At 34.5% G+C, this 24,371-nt stretch overlaps 1 protein-coding gene across 6 annotated transcripts in view; it reads right to left on the bottom strand.

Annotated features, from left to right (window-relative positions):
- Positions 1-3,669: 3,669 nt before the first annotated feature.
- Positions 3,670-24,371, bottom strand: part of LOC121411221 (serine/threonine-protein kinase Nek1-like) — a 43,661-nt gene continuing 22,959 nt past the window's right edge. For 3 of the 6 annotated variants that reach the window (XM_041603814.1, XM_041603831.1, XM_041603821.1), the window contains exons 21-38: positions 24,156-24,251; positions 22,526-22,598; positions 21,668-21,726; positions 21,219-21,247; positions 21,012-21,017; positions 20,236-20,369; positions 19,345-19,506; positions 18,089-18,253; positions 17,183-17,320; positions 16,428-16,745; positions 15,682-15,745; positions 14,684-14,744; positions 13,668-13,963; positions 12,370-12,446; positions 11,230-11,424; positions 10,095-10,234; positions 9,560-9,692; positions 5,645-7,543 (exon numbers count right to left, since the gene is read on the bottom strand). In XM_041603814.1, coding sequence (XP_041459748.1) covers positions 7,521-7,543; positions 9,560-9,692; positions 10,095-10,234; positions 11,230-11,424; positions 12,370-12,446; positions 13,668-13,963; positions 14,684-14,744; positions 15,682-15,745; positions 16,428-16,745; positions 17,183-17,320; positions 18,089-18,253; positions 19,345-19,506; positions 20,236-20,369; positions 21,012-21,017; positions 21,219-21,247; positions 21,668-21,726; positions 22,526-22,598; positions 24,156-24,251 — 2,169 coding nt within the window. In that variant the 3' untranslated portion in view covers positions 5,645-7,520. Of the gene's footprint in view, positions 4,939-5,644; positions 7,544-7,644; positions 7,697-9,559; positions 9,693-10,094; positions 10,235-11,229; positions 11,425-12,369; positions 12,447-13,667; positions 13,964-14,683; positions 14,745-15,681; positions 15,746-16,427; positions 16,746-17,182; positions 17,321-18,088; positions 18,254-19,344; positions 19,507-20,235; positions 20,370-21,011; positions 21,018-21,218; positions 21,248-21,667; positions 21,727-22,525; positions 22,599-24,155; positions 24,252-24,371 lie in introns of those variants that run through there. The other 3 variants (XM_041603856.1, XM_041603848.1, XM_041603840.1) reach the window with 3 other exon arrangements.

Raw genomic sequence — 24,371 nt, 5'->3', positions numbered from 1 at the left:
ATATTTTGTGAAAATAGTTGTCATGAATGTTCATTAGGTAAGATAATGATGTCACATCTCCACTTGTTCTTTTGTATTTTATTACATGAAATTGGGTTTATTCATTTTTTTTCCTCCCAGAACGAGAAAAATTTGATTGACAACTGATTTAGTGCATTAGATATTTATTGCTGCAACTTATTTCATTATAAGGGAGACATATTCACACAAGTATGAAATAATGAAAAAAAAAAAATGATTTTATGTAATAACATTAAAAAACGGAAAGTGGAGATGTGACATCATCAGCCCACCTAATGACTATTCATGACGACTGTTTTCACAAAATATTGCTAAACTTTAAACTTCAACAACTTTATTATTTGTTATCCGATTTTGATGAAATTTTCGGCATTTTGCTCAGTGAATTCTACTCTATGTATTAAGATATAAATATTTTCAACCTGGACCATCCCTTTAAAGCTTAGCGCTGACACGCACATGGTATGTAAGGCGCAATGCTGCAATGTTATTAATACACAGTAGTGTATCCTCTTCAAATGATCTGACCAATGCGGTGATGCCATTTATAATGCATGCAACTTGTCATACTTTTTGTGAAACACCCCCCAAATATGATAAATCAAAACAGGCAAATATTCTCTTCTTATGGATACATGTATTCATATTTATTAAAGACCATCTAATGGATGCATAGAGAGAGACAGAGATGGGGGCAACATTGAACCTTTGGTAAGTACACTTTCCAAGGGAACACTTGATTATCAAAGATGGACATTTCCATATTCAGTTACACAGTATTCCCATAACAGGAATCACTTGGGAAAGAATATCTGATCACAGAAGGTCAAGCTTTAGAGATATATAACTAGTTTGCAAATTTCTGAGAACGGGCATACGACTAAGTACATTATTTGGAATGAACACAAAACCATTATCTGGTTGAGCTTTTATAAACCTGTGAGTACTAGGGTCTTTTTTAAAGACTCCTCAATTTCCCACTTCAAAAAGAAAAAACAAATTACAGGGTTACTTTGGGCTAACAGGCTAAAATTTGCTCCAAAATATTACTCTTTTCATTCTCCCTTCTGGGAATTTCATTGACAATTTTACCCTGAGCCCCAGTGGAAGTTTTGTTTTCAGATGATATATGTTACATGTTACTTAGCCGCATATAATTCAGGATAAGGAGGTCCATTTATTCAGACATCTAGCTCAAAAGACAAAAAGGGTCCTGAATAATTTTGAGGTCTGTATATGATACTACATGTATTGGGAAAATAACGGTCTGTATCAAATAACCTACATTTCACAATCAACAAGTTTGACATGCAAGTATTTGAGAGTCAGTTTTCTGTCATTAAAATTTCTCATTTCAATACTAATCTACACACTTCTCTATTAAGTAACAATACGGCAGTCTTTCAAAGTTTCATTTTTTTTCTCAAAAACGTCACTTTACTGGGTTTCATATAAAGCATTAATTTTAAAAAGCTTAAACATTTTCGTCACCTAGAAATAGCAGAATATGACAAATTCATTAGACTTGTGACCTCTCATGTATTTTTTCTTTCATTAAACATACATTATTTTACTTGAGACTTTGCAAGACCTAAAATTTATTTCTAAAGTGAGGTATGAGATCAACTTTACAAATCTCCATGACTAAAAACTTTCAAAGTGGAATATTGAATACTATCAAGAATACTACTATCTGAATACAGCTGGATGATGTGATAATACATAATAAGGAATACATTTACTAATCTAGAATTCCATAGCTGCATTGTACTAGCTGAATGAGGAACATACATGCCAGAAATGACTATGAATACAGTCCCATAGCACAAAATCTACCATTGATACTTTACCACCAATGTTAAATACCATGGCATGGTGCTCAACCAATCAAAACCATGGTTTCCATATCAGGGGCCCGTGGCATAAAACTTTTTACCTGAGAAAACTCGGGTTGTTTTTACCGGAGTTTTTGCCCTGTGCTAAAGTCAATGGCGGAAATCAGACTAACCTTAGTTTTCAGTTTTTACCAGAGTTTTCTCAGGTAAAAAGTTTTATGCAACAGGCTTCTGATATCATTGATTGCACAGTTTAATGGTAAGTTTTGTCCCATGTCATATTTTTGGGGCTTTAATACCTGGTGGGTGTTTCATAAAGCTGTTCTTAAGTTAAGAGCGACTTTAAGAACGACTGGTGATCCTTTCTTATGCGCAAACCATCGCCAATGAACATTTTGGTTGTATGTCATTTACCACAAGAAAGCATCACCAGTCGTTCTTAAAGTCGCTCTTAACTTATGAACAGCTTTATGAAACACCCACCTGGTAATTATCACCATGTTTCAAATGAATTCACGAGACACAAGGATCACCATCTATAAACTTGTGAGAGTTGGGCCCACGAATTAAAAAGAGAAAAATATTGCAGAAATCCAAGATTTGTATGTACCTGACATGCATGAATAGATCACTTTTGCCAGTTCAACATCTTATTTACTATTTCTGATATTACTCACAATGTCACATACAATGAATGAATTGGAGGCGGAAATGAACAAAATTTTCACGACAGAATACATAAAATCTAAAATGAGGATGCTTCCTCTTGATTTTTCTGTAAATCATAACTTGGATTTTTTTTCCTGTTCAATAATCTTTGGATAGGATATGGGAAAGGGTGTGGGAGCTCTGAATCAGCCCCCCAAAATTTGTCAGGTATTAAATAAGCCCAGCCTATTTAAGCTAAAGTCATTTTCTCGTAGTCAAACTAATTTTCATGATCCAAAGAGTTATTTGAATTCTACACACAGATTCATCTTAACTACTCTTTAATCATGTCAGTTTGTTCATGTTTTTTTTTTAAATGCTGCTGACGATAAGTCGGTGGAGATCAAATCTCTGAAAGTCTTAATAGGCAAATAAAATATATAGTAATGCATGATATGGGTAATTAATTAAGTACTGTTTCATAAGTCTCTTTAAGAAGTAGAAAAAAGGTACTTTCTACAATGCCTTTGGCCACATCCATGTATGTTAATATAAGGTTCATGGGCCATGTAAAGCAAGATTTTAATCTATCATGTCCAACATCACTTTGGTTTATAAGCAGTATTCTTTGCTTAATCTTAATCAATGTTGTTTAATTAATGAGCAAGTACTTCAACATGACAAAATGGAATGCAAAAAAAAGAATACTATAAAGAATTGAATAGCAAGGACGGAGAAAATATGTTGCACAATATACACACAAAAAGATATAGATTTTGGACCAGCACACGTCCAAAATATGTACATTTAAGATGACAATGAATGTTCATCTCAAACATGTACACATACTAATGCATTATGCATCCACACACAAATATATTACAATATATAAATCATCTATTCAATCTGCATAAAATGCTTTTGTGGAATTAGATTTTGCAATGCAACTATAGTAGTACACATGATGAAGTTGAAAAAAAAAATGGTTTTTAGCCATTGGGAAACGCCAGCTGGTATAATTCCAAAATATTTTCTTACACCAATAAATGATAGATTTGTACCAGTAGGATTTTGGTCTTAATTTTGAATTCTTCAAATCATAACTTGGTCTGAAACCAAGTTGAGGTAAGAGTAATTTTGATCAATTGGTCTTTTTGTAGATGTAATCAGATAGACTATGTGTTGTAATGGAAAAAAAGTTGATATCTAAAGAAACAAACAGTCTTATTGGAATACAATGAAATATTAAGTAGCATTTAAAGCAAAACCGAAATGGTATTAGACAAGTAGAACTATGTAATATGGGATGAGACCAACCAAGCTATCAAGTGCGAACTCCCCAAATTCCCTGCATGACAATTTTGAAGCCTGGAGCAAAATCGCTATTCTTACCTACAAAATTATATTTTAAAAAGAGCTAATCTACCCCAAGTATGGAGTTGCAAGGTCTTATCCACACAGAATCTAAGTTCTTCATCTCAACTCTACAAATTTCTTATGTTAAAATAACAATGACACATCTAATAAATATTGCTACCAATGTTGCAATTTTTGTTGCAGTACACATGTATCTCTAAACCTCTGCAAATACATACCATTTTCCAACCAACACCCAACAATACACTGGCAAAAAAAATCTGACATACATAAAGAAAGCCCTCATGAATTTTTAAAACTCTTCTATGTATGCATACAATCCACAACTATTATTTCCATTCCTACAAGGCAAACATATACAAATCTTCATAATTATTATTCACACCTATCATATGAAACAATAAGTAATCCATTAATTCTTAATGGAATTTACTAGTTAAATTGAGATAATTTTTCTATATTTCATCCATCTTATTACTGATGAAGAAAACTTCTTCCTAAGCAAATAATATCATACCAACACTTGTATACATCGATTCAGTACAGAATTTCCATTGAGAATAAAGACTGCACTGTACTGCATAATCATACGTTTTTTTCTCTGTTTCTCTTCTTTCTTTCACTGTGCCTTGGAAAATCTGCAGAGTGGATTTGGCACACTATAAATCCATTCTATTATTATTCATAAACTACAACATCATCAATGAATTCTTTCACTCCTCTGGCACAATAAAATTGACCAACTTTAATACATCACCTGACACTGGCATGCCACCTGATATCCACTTTCTGTATGTAGTCACCTGACACTAATTCTTTCATAGGGTCACATGACATTGAAATATCACCTGACATCTATTACCAATACATAACCACCTGACAATACTATCATGGATACCTGACAATACTATCATATCATAAGTCACCTGACACTTTTGTCCATTTACAAGATATACAAGGCAAACTGCTAAAGTATTTCTTCAAATTTATTCATTTCTCTCTTCATGGGTCTTTTTCTTCAATATATCTGGATTTTCTCATCTTCATTCATCATTATCTGTTGAGAAAGAGAAATATTTGATAATCAATAAATTGACAATTTACAAAAGTCATGATAGAAAAAAAAATTGATTATGAAGATATGCTTAGTAAATAAATGCGAACTATACATGTACACTACTAATCCTATTATCAAGCATCTCAGTACATATACATGTATAATTGTATATACATAGTACAGATTAGCCTGAAGGGAGATAATCTAATGCCACACCTAGAATTCTAGTGAGGGCAGCACTGCATCTCCCTCCCCCATTTAAATCATTAACATTAACAACCCCAGACATCTAGAGCAAATGTGAAGACTGGGTGAACTAAATGCAATACAGTCTGACCTCTCTCATCTGGCCTCCCATTATCCAGATCTCTCTATTATCCAGACGCATACTTGCCAAGATTTTGTTTCTTTTTTTCAATCTAGTACGTGGGGATATGAGACTTCAATCTAAACTCAAAGTTCACTTTGATTACATACATTTTCCAATAAGGTCTACCTACACCCACATTGTTTTTTATAATATCTTACCCAAATCACCAAAGAACTTAGACAGGATAATTTTCCAGTAAATCAGGGCGCAGTGCAACCATTTTGTCATGTTAGAGAACTCTTTTTTTTTCCGGAAAAAATAACACATGTCTCGCTAGCTAGTGCTAGGCCTCAATATGGGCAGCGCCATCTATCATGTTTGAGCCTACAGTTAGTACCATCGAGCCATTCTCTTTCTTTCGAGGTATGCTCGATGTATACCTCAATCATTTCAGCAGGTAAATTATCCCAGAGTTTTGGCCATCAATCGATTTCATTTCTGTAAAAATACCGCCAATAATTTGCATTGACACTGCAGTGAATACTGTCTGTATGCCCACTACAATAGATTACATGCAGCTACCATTGCAGAGGCAGCTGCGTGTATTTAATATTGGGTCTCCCAGATCCGGATAAATCCCTTATCCGGATTGGTGCTGGTCCCAACGTGTCCGGATAAGAGAGATCGGACTGTAGTAAAAAATAATCATTTGTCTTGTTGCAAAAATATGATTCCCACTACGCAGTTTCATTCATGAATGCCTATTTTACACAAAAATCCCTTACATTTTTATTAGTCAGCAATGTATGTGACAAAATAGAATGGAGCAAGAAGGTGTAAAATTTACATTGCTCAGATGTCTGATGTAGTTAATGATTGATAATGTTTCATTAGATCAACAGGCCATGATTCCACCTGCGTACACAATCATATTAAATGTACAAATCAATATTTTTCTGTTAGTTACAAATATAAAATTAGTATTCAATGAACCAAAGCAGGGATTAGTATGCTTATTCAACCACAAAAAAAATGCTCAATATTGACCAATTTTAAACACCACCACCACCAACAAAAGACCCCACACATTTCTACTATAATTAGTGCTCCCGTGCAATAAACTAGTGCATCATATTTTTTATCAAATACATGTACTAATTTCAATTACTGAATTAATCATATTTTCATTATTCATAAATTTTACAAGTATATTACAACATGAATTATGATAGCATGAAATGTAATTTCACCATTAATACTCATATCCGCTAAAACAAGGATACATTATTATCAGCAGCATTGTATTCATGATACCAACAGAGAAGCATACAGAACCCCTAAATGAAACAGGATTTTTTTTTAATTTATCAAAACTCGTTCACACAACGTACTGGTCTGTTCCCATGACTTTCTATTCATTCTCACAACATATAACTTGATAACTGCAAAGTATGCTAGAGAATGAGACAAGATATAAGTCTTAGTAAATTAATGGAAAGAGATAGCAAGTCATGAGAACGAGTTATAAAAAAATAAAAGCATCTTATGTCTCTTTAGGCGATTCATAGAAGTTCCGGAAAATTTCTGCATTGCAAGTGCTATAAAATTCAGTTCAATTCACATTTCCACGAGATACCATTTTCACAAGATGCAACAATATTGCTCTTATACACCAATGATAAGCATACATTTATATTACAGTTCATAACTACATGCTCATTTACAGCAATACACATGCTTTACATTTTATATCTTGTAATGTAATTCTAAAGATTCATATTTACTGTAGCCAATGATCTCGAATATCCTGGTTGATCTACTCAAATCAAATGTGTAAGATGTCTATCATAAATCTATTCATTAACTGACTTGTAAAATGTCATTACTACCTGTACAATGTGTCTATAGAATGAAACATTCACAAATCTGGGAGTTTATTGAACCATTCCATAATTTCCATTCTTTAAAGGGCAAATAGTGATTTGATATAATTTATAACCATAGCTACATATTACAAAATCAGTTTGTCTTTCTTCTTACAAACCATGCTACTCAGCTAATAAAAGTCTAGATTATCTTATTTGAATGTTCATTTACTTTGAAACAAATAACAAGTTTATAAAATGATTCATTTAATTAAACTGAAGGATGGATGTTGATCATGTAGGGTTTGATGGTTTACAGATGACAAGTGAGCAGGATTGCGGGTTGATGATGATGATGATGAAGAAGAGTAACTAGCTTCTGATTACAGTCACATGCAGAGCAATGATTATTTTTTCTGGCTCTTTAATGCTATTTTTCATGCCATAAAAACAAACAAAAAAGGGAACAAAATGGGAAATAATACAATGATACGATTAGTTGCTCCTTAAAATAGAAAAAAAAATATTTACATGCACTTAATTCAGATGAGTTGCATCTCAATCAAGAGGAGTTAATCATGATCTATAAATATAAAAAGATTCAATAAATGGAAGTTAGTTTAAATAAGAAAAAAATATATAAAATGAACATTGACTTCAAATCATTTAAACATATTGTAAATTAAAAGGTTATGTGAAGCAACTATAAATTAATGTTTAATGTCATCTTTCCAGCATGCATTCCCAGATATTACACTATGAAATGTATTTACAATATCATAATAGACCAGTTGTTCTCAGTTTTCGAACAAAATAATTCCAAATCACATTTCTGTGAGATAAAAAAGGTTTGGCAAAGAGAAAAAAACATGGATGGTGATGCTCCAGGCATAGATTGCTTTTGATTGATGTTCACAATTATCTGTAAAATCGAACATATCTCATTTTCACACAAACACACACAAAACAAAACACTTTCACACAGTGTAGAGGTTAAAAAATGACACACAAGAGCATTCAGCAGTTTAATCCAGGTTCCTAGACATTATGTAGATTAACCAAGGGATAATTAGTAGTAGATCACAGAATATTGTATTGTTTTTGTACATACAGCAGGTGGAATCTCACTTCACAAAACATACACAAGTAACAAGTAGTGAAAAACAAAATTAATAATATGGATGCCTGAAATAGGCATAAGCGTACATATAGGTGTCTGAAAGATAAGGAAAAATGAGATTTGAGCCCGTTACAATTGATCCGATCAACCTCAAGTATATGGAAATCCATCAACGTCATATTTTTTTCTTCAGGTTATTTGCACAATGTCCTTTGTAAACAAGGGGAAGCACACTGAATTGTCAAGAAAATTATGAATGTATGATATCTAAAAAAACACATTTTGAACAAACCCATGTTTTAGATATTGACGTTGCTGGCTTTTCATAGTTGGGGTTGATTGGATCAATCGTAACTCTTTGTTTGGCAGGGCCCAGGGGCCCCATCTTACAGAGTTGCGATTGATCCGATCAATTACAACTCTGGACGACCAGCAACGTCAACATCTAAAATGCATGAATGTTTGAATGAATGAAATATTTTCTAGATATGACGTTAATTACATAAATTCATTGTTTTGACAATTTGGTGTGTTGGCCTTTGTTTACAAAGGACATTTTGAAAATTTTATGTAGAAAAAATAATGACACTGATGGATTGGATCAATCGTAACTCTTTGTAAGAGGGGGCTCAGGTCTCTTGTAACACATTTGCAATTAATCACAAAGTTTAAAAGGCAATTCTGATTTGTTACTGGTCGGTTTTGAATTTCTTTGATTGATCATTTCAAGTTTGGAATTAATTGCAAACCTTTGTGTTACAATACCGAGAATAGAGATGGATGGATAGAATACTGAAGAGATTCAGGTAAGGAATGGAGAACAAGAATGGAAGGGGTTGCAGGGAAAGATTGAAGGAATGGAAGGAAGGAAAAGTGAGGTGGAAAGAAAGAGAAAGAAAATGAGAACAAATACAGGGAAGGTTGGGAGGGGTCAAAAAGAATAATGAAAGGAGGGAAAGCAAGAGGAAAGAGAAAGAAAAGATGAAAGGATGGATAGATGGATGGAAGGGAGGAAATAGGAGGGTAAAATGGTATGATAATGGGAAACAAGGTAAGAAGGAATGGAAGGAGATTAGGGATGGAGGGATCAAAGGAAGGACGAGAGAAAGGAAGGAAAGAAAGAAAAGAAGGAAAGAAATGGAAGATGGGGGGTAGATGGACGGAAAAGAAATTTGATAGAAAGAAAGAATCAAATATAAGAGATAAAAGAGTAACTCTGGTAAATTTGAAACTGACAAATGGGAGTAAACCCATTCAACAAAATCAACCCAAATAGGAAAAAAAAAACCAAATTAAATCCCGAATAATGTCAACCACTAATCTTACCTTCCGTGTATGCTCCATCAGCCATCACTAGCTGGAGGATCTTTGTGTATACTTGACCTTTGCCCTCTCCTAGGATGGTATTAACACGCTTAGTTCCTTCTTCAATATTCTCATCTTCATCTTCATGCATGGCCTGGAAAATAAAGGTATTGATTGAAAAACAAAATTAAAGAAACATGAAATTGACATAATGGCCTACCATGACAGGATGTCTATAAAAATAAATAATTCCAGTATTTAACAGATTAATCAATACTCCCATTTTCCCTCCATTGATATCACTTAAAGTCAAAACATTAGATTAATGAGGAAGGTTTACTTACCAACTTTCAATTTGATTACATTTTTCTATTATACAATAGACATTATCTTCCGAATTCAATTCAAAAGTTTATCTAGAAAGAAAGTACACTGCACTTCATTAGGATAAATAAAGTAATCAAATAGTCTTGTATGTAGTTTCATGACTATGCACCTCTGTCAAAGCTAGATATAAATATATAATGCTAGAATAAAAGATGAATGATACACTGACCTGTATTGATTTATATGCTTTGAGGAATGTCTCACATCCAAGTTCTTTCTCTAACTGTAGTCTAGATTCTTCTAATCGGCTGTATATACTTTCTCTCTCTTCAGCTGACATACCAGTCTCTTCTCCTTCACTTCCTTCACCTGGGATTACAAAAACATACAAATAATCATATCTAAAATAAAAAAAAAACGTCAAAACTTTTCCCACACACAAATAAAAAAATCATTCTCAGTGATTAATTACTAAGCCACAGGTGACATATTTGTTAAATTTTTTCCCATTATGCATCATGGTGAATTGATGATCATGAACAGTAGATTGTCATGTGTATGTATCAATGGTGAATGAGGAGAGTGACATATCGGAATGCACCTCTGTTTGGTAAGATGTTTCACTAGGCCAATCTTTCCATTGATTATACATACAGGAGGACATTTTGAGAAGCCATGTGGTAACCCTCTCATCAGAACATCTGCAGATAAATTAACACACATAAATATCCATGATGAACCAACTCAGTATGTTTACCCACTCTATTGTGAATCAGCAGAACAAACAAGAGTCAAACCTGTCTATATAGAGAATCCAAGTAATACAAGAAAAACTGTCCTTATAAGAAGGTGGTCTCTATGGGCAGGTTTGTGTATTAATGTTTCCATGGAGATGATTATCAAAGGAAAATGCCAATTGTGGTCTTTATAGGTGGGTGGTTGCTAAAGCAGGTTGGCCAACTTCAACACAATTATTTGTCTGAGTAAGTGGTATCTGTCATAGCATCCAACCTGAACCAAGACACACACAATGGCCCGTATTCTCAGAAGAGGTTTCAATTGTACCATGGCAAATAACCATGGACTCTGCAGATTTGTGTACATAATTATGCTTATTTTATCGCGTTCTCTAAAAAAAGTCCAATAATAAATGCATGCTTTTGGCACAGGGCACCTGATTGATGTGCGATAATACAAGGAATCTTTATAAACCATGGTTTTGTACCAAGGTAAAAATTGAAACCTCTTTTGAAAATATGGGTCAATATTGTGCACATTCTTCAAACAGCATTGGCCAAACTATCCTAATCAATGGCTCTGTGAATCCACTCTACAACTCATATAATAATAAATTGATTTCATACCAGAGTCCCAGTCCTCATTAATTGGTTTGCTCTTGCCAGAAGTCTCCTTATCATCGTCATCTTCCTCTTCTTCTTCATCGTCATCGTCTTTGCTCCCTGATGGCGAAGATGGGGAGGAGTCATTTGATTCTGCTCCAGGGCTCTTTCCTTCCTTTTTATCTTGTATCCGTTTCTTTCCAGGTGTATCTGAAACATCTTGGTGAAGATAAGGACCATAATGCATTATCATTACATGGAATTTAATCAATACTACACTATTATTTCAAATTTGAAACAAGGGTGGCTGTAATTTGAGCAAATTGTTTCTGAATTAGCAAAGATATCTAAAAGTAAACACTACGATTTGTGTGAAGGTACCAATGGAAAAATCCCTCACATGCAGATTGATGAGACTTCCATTTGTGCAACATGCGCACTGTTGTATTGCGCCTTACAAGAGTAAGTTTTACCTCTGATCATTTGAATTATTTTACTGAGAAGTCACCAGATAACTCTTGCTCAGATCATTTTTACATCAGTAAACATGTCCATTTCCCAAGTGCTATTGCTAACTAGCCTATCTACACATCCTTTTTTTCTCTCCTGCATATAATAGAGTATTATTACTTATTGTTAATTTCTTATTATTTTCTTGACTCAATCATCTTATGGTAGACACTAATATCTAGGTGTATAATACGTGTTTCCCAATTACTTTAGGACAGTTTCAAAACTGTAATAGTTTCCAATCACTGTAACATGCCAATCTCTGTTGCTTTTTAAATCACTAATGAACCATAACTGTATCTCTAATATTCTCTTTTTTAAATACTAGTACTCCATCCAAAGAGTTACATACGATGATCCAGCCTTATTTGGCGATCAAGCCTTACAGGTTTCTTATAACCTTCATGGAAAGCCACGCAATTTATTTTATTATCTAATCACATCATTTGATGTTTCTTTGTATTTTTATCCTATTTTGCGAAATAAAGATTGAATTGAAATGAATTGATGATTGCTTATTGATAAATTCTTAATTGAAACAATGTAAGGATGTTTTCATCACTCCATGAAAGAAGTGGTATGAACTTTAACATGATACTAAAAAATTATTTTTCATCAATTTCATCAAACTCTGCAATGGAAATGTTTTCTTACCATTTGATTCCAAGACACTTCTCATAGACTCAACCAGACTATGGTATTCTTCTTCATCTTCATCAAGTACTTGTTCACTGTTTGTGAGAAAACCAGAGACAGGGGACATTCTGGTTTATACTTTAAAAGAGCAGGAGGTGGAGGATAAACACAGAGGGTTAACCCTAAAAAGACTGGGGGGGCTGATTCAGCCCCCCTTGACATTTTTCGCAATAAATCCGCCGTGGAAAAGTTTTTGACCGCGTCGCTCCCTGACTTTTTACTTTCAAGTCTCGCGCAACTATTGAGACCAAAATTGTGACCCCCGGGTACGCGGTTCCAAAATTACGCAACATTTCGTAAGTGCATGCAGACCCAAAACTACTCAAAAACGTGAATTTGTGTACAAATCCAATGCAAAAAGTGTTCTTAGCCAAAATTAATTAATGTATCATTAGTTTTCCTTTTCTACTTAAAATCAATTAATTTGATCTCTTATATGGTCAAAATAAAGTCCCCGACAATTTCCATTGAAAAAACAATAAAAAACAAAAAGTCGGAAAACAAAGAAATTTAGAAAACAATAGAATACATAAGAAAATAAATGTGATTTTGGAATTTTTTAAAATCAATTTGATCAGATGCTTATCTAGAGTATGTGAAACAAAAATTAGCATTTCAGAGGCATTATTTTATTAATTAGAGCAAACTTATGATTTTATGCATAAATTAGCATAATGAGACATGAGATTTTTGCAGAATTTGATATTATAGTTTTGTAGATATTGCCATGGGTAATGGGTGTGCCAATTTTTGTCGCGATCGCACGATCGACGGCCGAGATCATAAGGGAGGGGCTGAATCAGCCCCCCCCCCGTCTTCTTAGGCGTCGAAATAGCCCAGTCTATTTAGGGTTAAGCTGGACTCGATAGTCAAATCCTATAGACCCTATCTATCTGCATTATATGACAAACTACTGTATCATTTAAATCTTGCTAATCATGTGTGAATTTGAATTAGCCTGTTGGAGACTTAATGAATTTGCTAAAACATGTTTTCCGTAGACTCCAACATGCATATATGATATGGGCCAAGTCTCCCCCTGGGTGAAGTCTTCTTTTTTTGATGCTCCCTAAACAGAAGCGCATATTAATATTGTTGCAAAATTAGAGCAGATTTAAACATTCTACAAGAACCTAACCATCCCACAAAAGTCTGCTGTCACCCTAAACTGAAAAACTTCTTCAAAACAATCTGACTAAAATTTGAAGAAGAACATGTTATGTAGATCTATATAACACAGTCTGAGTCATACGTACATGTCATCTTCTCCATCTTCCTCTTCATCATCCTCCTCGTCGTCCTCCTCATCGTCCTCCTCATTCCTGGCCGTCAAGTTTTGGAGTTGTCGAATAAGTTCCTCATCGTCATCTTCCTCATCATCATCATCCAGGTCATCATCGATCATGACATCTTGGTCATCGTCCTCCCGCTTGCTGAGGGCAGTATCAACACTCTGAGCGACAAGGTTCTGATCTGCTTCAAAGAATGGATTCAGGGCCATGGTCGTACGGAACAGCTGTCTTAGGTCCGGATCAGAACACGTCCGCAACAGCTAACAATCACAATAACATAGTGAGAACTTCATTTACACTCGCTACAAATACATTTACCTGGGGGGCGTTTCATGAAAGGACTTGTCGGACGTTTTATCTGACAAGTCCCATTTTATCTGACAGTTACAATAGGAATAGTGCCTCTCAGCCAATCAAAATCATGGAAAGATGTCAGATCTGACAACTTGTCGGATGAAAATATTGATGAAACGCTCCCTAGGAGTGTGGTAGTTCCTGAAGATTATTTATAATTAAAGTAAAGAATATGAAACTGAATACTATGACTTATGGGAGTATTATTTCTGGTGCTGTATATTCATATCACCTTTTAACATTGGACTTTGCTACAAACACACATCAGTTTAAGATTCAATCTTATTCATTGCAAATCATACACTTTTGTGAAGAAAAAGAGACATAAAGTTATTCAATTTTGTGAATGTATTCCTCATTTCATTTCAAAAGTTCAGGACAATGAAAATTACTTTGATTTTTATACACCGGCAGTGGCAGATCTCACCGGATTAGACAAAATATTTTGGGTCAGCCCACCATTCTGCACAAACAATAGTGGCAGTGAACTTATATTGATCACTATGGCAAAAATACACTGTGGTGTGGGGGTTTTGGTTACTTTGCATTTACACCATTATGTCAATGGTGTCTGATAAAATTACAAGATTAACCCCATCTCGAATGAGTGTAAAGCCTTTATTTACCTTGGGTTCTGTATCAAAGTAGCATGTAGACAAGCCAGCAACCACACTCTTCTTGGCAGATCTACAAGATATACAAACCAATTCCCTATGATTGAGGGACAACATTTACATGACTACTTCAAGTGGGCCCATTAATTGTTCTAACAAACATTTAACTGTTTTAACTCATCCTTCCCCCCCCCTAAAAAAAAGTTTAAAGATTATGAAAAAATTGAAATATACAGTATATACCAAAAATATATTTTCACAACTATCATCCATAAAATTAACTTCTAGTATCCTAATTTCATTGACAGCTATTTACATTGATAGAAAACTAATAACAATTCTGTTTCTATGTAAAATATTATTACAGGTATTACATTCCCTATTAAAGGCCATTGCACACCTTACGACTGGTTCACAATCAGATTTTGGAACAAATCCTAATTTGCTCATTTTCTGAAAATATGAATGAAAAGTATCTTTCTATTTGAAGCTCAAATGAACTGAAAGAATACTAATATATCTATTTTGGATGATTGCAAGCCTTTTATTTTTAAGTAAAGGCCAAATTAGTTTCAAATTGTATCTAATCACATGATTGCGATGATGTCATTACGACTAAATATTAAATTCATTTTTATTCTAATAAAGATGATATCATAGTCACAAATTTGCACAAAGGTATTCCCCTGATAATTTAGAAAATAACAGAGTGCAGTAAGTAATTATATGTTTCAATATTAGCATCAAATTCTACTTAATTTTATTCCAAAATCGGGTCATATTAGACAATTTGTTCTAAAGGGACTTATGACGACATGATTCGTACATTAATTTTGTTCACTAAGACATAAAATGATTTGCTACCAAATTTACATACCCACTTGGTGAACACTAGGAGGGGATGATGATTTATTAATGGTTGGGTCTATTTTATAGGGTAAATAAAATTAGCATTCATAATTCGTTTTGGAAAAAAACTTGACAGAGATTGGAGTAAGAATTAAACTTACTTTTCACTGCTTTCTTGATCATCCACATCTTCTTCTTCTTCCAGTTCAACAGCATCAATTCCACCTTATCAAAGACAATTGAATGAAATAATAAGCATAAATTAAGATATACAAGAAAATCACTACTTGGTTCTTATATAACACTCAAAATCATCAGAATCAACCTTCCTTGTGCTTTAATGAATAATCTCATTTTTTTATATAATAACATAGCTGCTAATATATTAATCTAGCATATCAATGAATTCTTTTAAAGTACCTTACTTTACCTGGGTTGAGTGTGGTAAATGTAGATAATTGTCTTGCCAAAGGATATTAGCGTTGAACCTGAATTATACCCCATAATACAATCAAGAGACATTTCCAGTAAACCATTGACATTGTACCATTGGTATTCCTCCATTGCTGACAAGGTTGTATTGATGACTCCCTTCTATGTTCACTGAAGTATGTTTTTGAAATATCCGTATCAAGGACTATCCTTGATTTGAGCATCAATTATGAATACACAATTTCTTTTATCTGATTATAATTTGAATTAGTATGGAATATATATACCTTTTTGATATACTACACACAAGTTTTCAGTTAAGACTTTCTTGTGTGAAACAGGATAAATCAAGTGTGTGTACAAAATATTAAGAATTGACATGCATATCATGAATAAGTATTAAGAATTGACATGCATATCATGAATGAAAACATGATTTTCACATAATTTTGAATTCCATGTGTAAGCTACCTACCTTTCTTTTCCTGTGGGTTTTTCTCTCCAGTTTCCATCTTTTCTTTTTTCTCCTCATCTGTTTTAATTGGACTCTTCACTCCTGATGGTGAGGATGATGATGATGGTATGATGGCAGGAGGAGAGGCAGTTTTTACTGAAGGAGGTGAGGTACTAGGCCTTGGGCTCTTGGGAGGCGTGGCTTTCTCTGGTGTAGGAGGGGCCTCAGCATCAGGGGCGGGCCTTGGCGGGGATGAGTTTGATTTGGGGCTGTCCTTTGTTGCAGAAGTGGGCGGTTGATCCTTCTGGTTTGGAGAACCTTGTGTTTTAGGTGCAGCATCTGCATTGAGAAGTTTAATCAAATTTCATTGTTTGTTCATATATGAAATTTATGCGAAGTGATGCAATTAAGAAAAATAGCTAAATAATATTTATGGAACAATAACCTCCATACCACACATCGTAGAAATCAAGCATTTCATATATTTAAAAAAATTGTTTTCATTAAAACATGACCTGCATTCTGGTATTGACTTAAATCATTAATTGAAAAGCTATATGTGATGGATAGATGAATGAAAAATCACTGCAACTACACTGTTGATATTTTTCATGTGGATGATGAGTACTTTCTTGCAGATGTAATAAAAATGTGATAGCGTTTGAGAAAAAATTGAAAGGAAACCAACGTAATACCTATACAGATAGGGGAATCCCAGAATGCCACACTCTATTGAGTATTTGAGGGTGTGGAGTGTAATAAACTAATTTGTTTACCTATTTGTGTTTTGTTGCTAGGTGATGATGCTGCATTATTCCATGCTGGTTTTGATGGAGATGGAGGAGTCTGTTTACTACCATCTGAGGATTTGGTATCATCTTCCTTGTTCTTTGCATCAATAGTTTCAAGATCAGCTGAATAAAGAAAGAAGTTTGAGAGTGATTTATCAGGTGAATTTGAGTGTGATGTTTGTGATAAAGAGACTATTCATTACTAATTCATCATCACTCCACTTAGAAAGGTCCTTTTGGTAATGATCAGATGAAAATACCTATATAACTGTAAGAGAAATGATTTCTCCTTGAAAAAAAATCAAAGATTTTAAGAGGAAATCATTGAATATAGTACTGAATCTTATATCACAGGCTAGTGTTTTAAAGTTCAACACAATGTTTTACTTGCAACTGGGTTCTTTAGGGAGCATTCAATATACCATTCTGCCATGACAAATATATGTTAAGCCAATCAGAAGCAAGATATTCAATAGCTTATATCAGTCAATAATAGAACCTCCTGCTGAGACAGTTCACAAAACTCTCCTCTCTATTGTCTCTAAGAACCTGGGGTCATTCATAAAACTGTTTGTATTAAAGATACGCATGACTTTCTTGTGCTACATACAGCATGTATCTGACGTACCACCTAAGAATACAGCCGTTTTATTCATTTTTATCCAAACCATCTATGTATAGCTGGTACAAAAAATTTGACTCATCGTGCGGCCACCATAGAGCAAATGTGACCAAGGTATTATGCATATCTTAATGACCAGCTTTATGAAACAGTCCCTGTGTATAACAAAAATTTGATTAAGCAAGGTAATCCTATGGTTCCTAATGTTTGATTACTTTGAGTCTCCAGAGTTTGAAGATGCAATAGCAACAATCACATGACATCCTTACCTGCTTCTTCGTGGTCACCTGACTGTTTCCCATCAACGACACATGTGTTGTCTTGGACTACGGGTATCTTCTCCCTAGGGCTCATAGGTTGATCCTTAATGACAGTCACACCCATAGGGCTCCCTCTATCGTACATTCCAGGTGCTTGCAATAATTGAGTTTCTCCTGGAAAAACAAAAGTTTGAACAAACAAACTCATCAAAATCTCTCCTATTTAAAGCAGCTATACAGTCCGACCTCTCTTATCCGGACACATTGGGACCAGCACCAATCCGGAGAAGGGATTTATCCGGATCTGGGAGACCAAAAATTACATACATGCAGCTGCTGCCTCGATCCCCGCAATGGCAACGGCGGTAGCTACACGTTATCCATTGTAGTGGGCTTACAGACAGTATTCACTGCAGTGTCAGTGAAATTATAGGCGGTATTTTTACGGACATGAAATCGAACGATGGCCAAAACTGTAGGATAATTTACCTGCTCAAATGATTGAGGTATAAATGGAGCATACCTTAAAGAAAGAGAATGAATGACTCAATGAAACTAAGTTTTACAAATAGATCATCGCGGCGGCTATCGCAGCTTCGCAATGTCAGCCATTGCTATACTGACTTTAGGCTCAAACAAAATAGATGGCGCTGTCCGTATTGAGGCCTAGCGTTAGCTAGCTAAACGTGTTGTTTTTCCCTGGGAAACAAAAAGAGAACATGATGAAATGTTTGCACTGCGCCCCGATTTCCTGGAAATTATCCTGCCTAAGTTCTTTCAGTGATTTGGGTGAGATATTTTTATGTAAAATAATGTTGTTTTCTGTAGACTATATTGGAAAATATATGTAATCAAAGTGAGTTTGCGTATAGGATTGAGTTTAGATTGCAATCTCATTTCCTCACGTACTAGATTGAATTTTCTAAAAAAGATAAAAATCTTGGCAAGTGTGCGTCCGGATAAGGGGAGGCCGGATAACAGAGGTCGAACTGTATGATAATTATTTTATTAATGACTTACATATCTGTACAGAAAAACCTGTTTTAATAACGCTTCTATGCACATTCCCGGTCTATGAATATGAGTCTGTTTCATAAATATTTGCAACTATGGTTTCTTTGCCATAATGTAACTATGATGTAAACCTTTATTGTGATTGGCTGATGAGCCTTGTTACCTTCAAGTTGGTACTTGCCACAGAACATAACTTCAAAACTTTCTTTGTGATTTTGGGCCAAAGAACTTTGCACAATGTCTATTCATACCTTTTGGATTGACCGCTGCCATGGTCATAGTTCCTGCCTTGATTTCAGCCATCTGAAGAGCATTGACTACAGTATTACCTGGAGCACCCCACTTCTTCCTATTGGCTTCTACATTGGATGCAGACACTGATGATGGCTGTAACATATCACCTCCACTAGTGGCTGTCATAAAGGTACGTGATAAAAAAAGGAAATTTCATAATAACACAGCAACAACATAACACAGCAACAACAAAATGCATCATCTACCTCAAATAATAAAATTTGCCCTTTATAGTTTACCTGCTGACTTGCTCACAGCTGAAAATTAGAATATCTCAAGATAATATCAAATATACAAGATATTTTGTTCACTCTTGACAGACTTGTCAACTTCACTAAAACAAAATATTCATGAAGAAGAAAAAATACCACCTGGGTGATGGAATGACTCAGTGTCTGTAAAATTATGCAGAAATAAAACCACTGCAGCATTAATTTACAAATAAATCTCAGCAGGATATATTCCTTGCATGCTTTTTACACTATATGTAGCAGCTGGTTAAAGGTAGGGGATAGTGAAAATAACTATGGACCTCAGAAGAGAATACCCTTAAATAGCAGTGCTAAATAAATGTGTACATGCATGTTATTCTTAACAAGTGATAACATTGGGTAATTTCAAGTCTGGTGTTGGCGTTGGTGTTGAAAGCACAATTTGGATTGCTTCCCCTAGCTCCAAAACCTATTCTGAGTTTGTAAAACTGATCCAGATCACATCATCGACACCTCAACGGCTAGTGAGTGACTTTTCAAGACCATCTTCATTTTATGTTTGGTGTTATACTTGTGTAAAACATGACCTAACACCAACACCAAAAGGTCAACACTGAATTTGAAATCACCCATTACCTTGCATATTAGAAGCTGTGACTTCAAGAGGCATGTTGGCTAAGACTGCTGCTTTGGTAGCTCCACCAGCCCATTGCTTCCTGGGAGCAGCAGGGGCTTGATTTGCTTCAGATGCTGCTGGAATTACTGGTACCCTATTGAGAAACATTTACAGGGTTTGATTTTATTTGGACTAATTTTGCTTATAACAGCATAAACAAAACAACCTCAGCATGACCTACAAAAAGTCCAAGGTATGTGTTAGTTAAACCCCTCCATGAATTAAGAATTTCCTGTTACTTTTTGAATATTTTTATCTCTCTTTCTCAAATGAGGGGTTGTCTGAGCATGATCATTTCTATTTCAAAAGAAATGAGTTGACAGGTATTTTATGCCATTTGAAAGCTGATGTTTTTGTGTACAATACGGCACAAAACAAGAAAAAAAACTTTAATATGAGAATTTTATTATGGTAGATGAATATGTAAGTGAGTTTTAAAGGTAAATGCTAGTTTTGGTAACGATATCAAAATGAGTTCTTACAGAATCCAATGAAGCGACCACCAAAGTGTCTGTTTGTATAAATAAAACGCATGTGCCAAAGGATTCTGGAAGAAATTGTGTAATTGCTGAGAAATCAGCAAATAAGCACAGGATTCGGGTAGAGCGTCGGGCCCGACGCTAGTCTAAGCAATAATTATACATTGTCCCACGTGCGCTTATCTGTGTTGGGAATCTTCGGTGTGAACATTTTTCAGCGTAGATTTCAAGATTTCACAAAGTTCACTTAATGTAACTGTACCAGATCTAGATCCTCGATGATATACTGACAATTAAGCCTTGTTTTACAGACTTTCTCATGAAACCAGTGTTTACTGCAACTACTGGAATTTCTCTTTAATAATCTCTTGAAAGAAAGAAATCCTCCAGTCTCCCTTTTCTGCTCTCTGTTTCTCTCTTTGTTTCTCTTTCTCACTAATATCACATAAAAAGTAAAAGCTCACCTGTTTTCTTCCTTTTCAAGTGGCATTTCCTGAAAAAAAAAAAAAAAAAAAAAATGCAGTTGAAAAAAAGCTAATTGAAGAGACTAATCAGTAAGGAAACATGGATTCTGGTTCAGTACTTAGTCTGATTAGAATGCAGTGTTCTTGTTGTCATGCTGAATGTAGTTGGCCTATGGAAAATGTGATTTTGACCCAATAACACTACAAATTATTTGGAAGCTTCAATTTTCTGAAGCATAGATCTTTCACTTTATCATAATGGAAATTGTTGATCTGCAATAATTGAGGCATCTGCTATCAGATTCATACTGAAAGGCCTGGGCTGTCTCTTTCAGAGGATGACATTAAAAGTTGCTCCCAAGACATAAATGTGATTGATACATGTGATTGATGCAGAAACCCCAAACACACACATGCACACTTAATACTTCAACTATGCCAAAGCATACCTGTTCTGGTTGGGTAACATCTACACCTACTTCTCTCAGCACAGCGGTAAGAGGCACAACTGCACAAGGTAAACAAAAGGTATCACATTACATTCACATCATGAGAATCGATCAAGAAGTATTCTGCCTGCCCTTTTGTTTCCTACTTGCTGCTGGGTATTGCCTGACATTTTCTGATCAAGTTCAACAGCCTTCAGTCTCTTAAAGGATGTTTAAAGTCAGTAAGGTGTCTACATGAAACATCAATAAGTCATATTTAGGTTGATGTATGGCCCCTTTCTCACAAGACACACTAACCCCCCGATCAGTAAAGTGGCCTCGACAATGTTTTGAATTATTGACGAGTTAAGGTGTCACGGTCTGTTGTCTGCATATTTAATGCTCTATTTCAGACAAGAAGAAGCTTTCCCACTGATCATGTTAGGGCAATACTATCCTTTGCCCCTTATGAACCCTCCAGTTCTTCTCTGCTTGTTACCTTTATATATTACTCCTTTTAAACACTATTTGTTGATTCTTTTTAAAACAAAGTCACTTGTTTGTATGCCTTTATGGCTGTACATTTTCTCATAATATTTCATCAGACATATCAGTCAGAATTGCTAACTAAGTCATGGACTGCACATATGACCCTATGCTACATGTTTCTACTGCGCTAGACTCTTACATGTTTTTTTCACACAGAGGTGTTGAGTAGTATGTTATAGACTTAACATATTCCTAATTTGTCAAGTTCTATTATTCTTTATCCATTTTATTTGACATACATGTCTCTTGCATACATTAGAATATATGATAGACTGAACACAACTCCTCATTTGGTAATGTAAGAAGAGATAAGAGATAGTGTAAACTAACCTGGTACTGCTGGTCCCTGAACAGGTTTACTTGGAGCAGCAGCAGGCTTATCTGTCACTCTCTTCTTGGCAAGCTACAAATTACGGTAAATAAAATAATGGAAAGAAGATATATTATTTTACATTTTACATGGCTTAAGATTCTCAGATTCAAATGACTCTATTAACACTAATAATATATTTGATCAGTTGAAGAATTCATTTACAAGTATACATGTAATAATGAAAATAGCATACAGAATTATTTTATCTGGTATGGGGGTAGGCACCAGGGGCCCTGAATTCGCAATCAGAATTAGGGCTCCTGGCCCCTACTCATCAAATGAATTCTTGGCTCTGGTCTAGGATTATAGTTCATATAATAGTGGAATCAATCATTTCTATATACATGATCACACAAATTATTAACTATGTCTGTATACAGCAAAACAATTACCAGAACAGGTATAATGCATTTGCTCAATGAGTTAATCAATATGGTCTGGAACAAGAGTACTGAAAATTGATTTGATGTGACAAGGCCTTGAAGTTAAAGGAGAATGAAACTTATGGAACAAGATAGCTCGTGTGAAAACAGAAAAATCAAAGAAACAGATCAACGAAAGTTTGAGAAAAATCGGACAAATAATGAGAAAGTTAATGAGCATTTGAATATTGCGATCACCAATGCTATGGAGATCCTCCTATTGGCAATGCGATAAAAGATGTGTGATGTCACTTGTGAACAACTCTCCCCATTACCTTAGTATGTATTTCAGTTAAAATGCCTCTTTTATCACATCTATTAGAAGATAATGTGTTCTTTCTATAGGAGGGCATGTAATACAGATTTTCATAGAATACATCATGGATAAAGAATTTGTATGACCATAAGAAAAAGTAAAAAAGAGACATTTTGGGGGTATTTTATAGTCCATCAAAGGGAAAGTTGTTCACATGTAACATCACACATCCTTGTTGCATTGCCAATGAGAGGATCTCCATAGCATTAGTGATTGCAATATTCAAATGCTCATAACTTTCTCATTATTTGTCAGATTTTTTTCAAACTTTCTTTGTTCTTATTCTTTGATTTTTATGTTTCGACATAAGCCTACTTGTTCCAAAGGTTTCATTCCCCTTTAAGTTCCTAGCATTAATATGAAGAATATCATGTCAAATAAATACTTCAATGTTCAACTACACCAGTGAAATGTTGAACAATTTCTTGCAACAAATAAGAGCATTTTGCATTCTTTTTTTAACAACATGAACAATAAAACATTTATGCTTTGGATTCCCTCATATCATCAGCTGAGAGTTGCAAAATCACATGTAAAACTATCTAAATGTCCGGACAGATAGGGAAAACTTCCTTTCCCAAGTTAGCAGTGACTGCATTTCTAAATTTAGCTATAAAACTAAAATTTAATTCAAGTCAAAATATAAATCCAAATGTTGTGGATAGTCACAGAATCGAATTTTCACAAATATCAAAATTCCAAGGTATCAACATATTCAAACATGCTATTATGTTATGCTACAGTCACAAATACCTTATGAATGATTTCATACCATTTACTGCCAAGTATGGTGCCTGTAAAGGAATTTGTGACCGTACCAGTAAAAGAGTTTTAAATGAAAAGACTTACATGATCATCCCATGCTCTCTTCTCCTTCTCATAAGCTTCTCTTCTCTGTTTTTCAAGCTGTTCTTTAAGCTTTGCTGCTCGCTGGTCAGCTTGTGCCTATCATAAAATCATATTAAAACTAACATTTTCATTCTTTTTTATTTATGCTATGGTCACAAATACCTTTGATTACTTTACGAATGATTTCATGCCATGTATTGTTATGTATAAAAATCG

The sequence above is a fragment of the Lytechinus variegatus genome, chromosome 1 (genome assembly GCF_018143015.1).
Source record: "Lytechinus variegatus isolate NC3 chromosome 1, Lvar_3.0, whole genome shotgun sequence".
Classification (NCBI taxonomy): domain Eukaryota; kingdom Metazoa; phylum Echinodermata; class Echinoidea; order Temnopleuroida; family Toxopneustidae; genus Lytechinus; species Lytechinus variegatus.
This window is presented reverse-complemented; position numbering and strand designations above follow the sequence as displayed.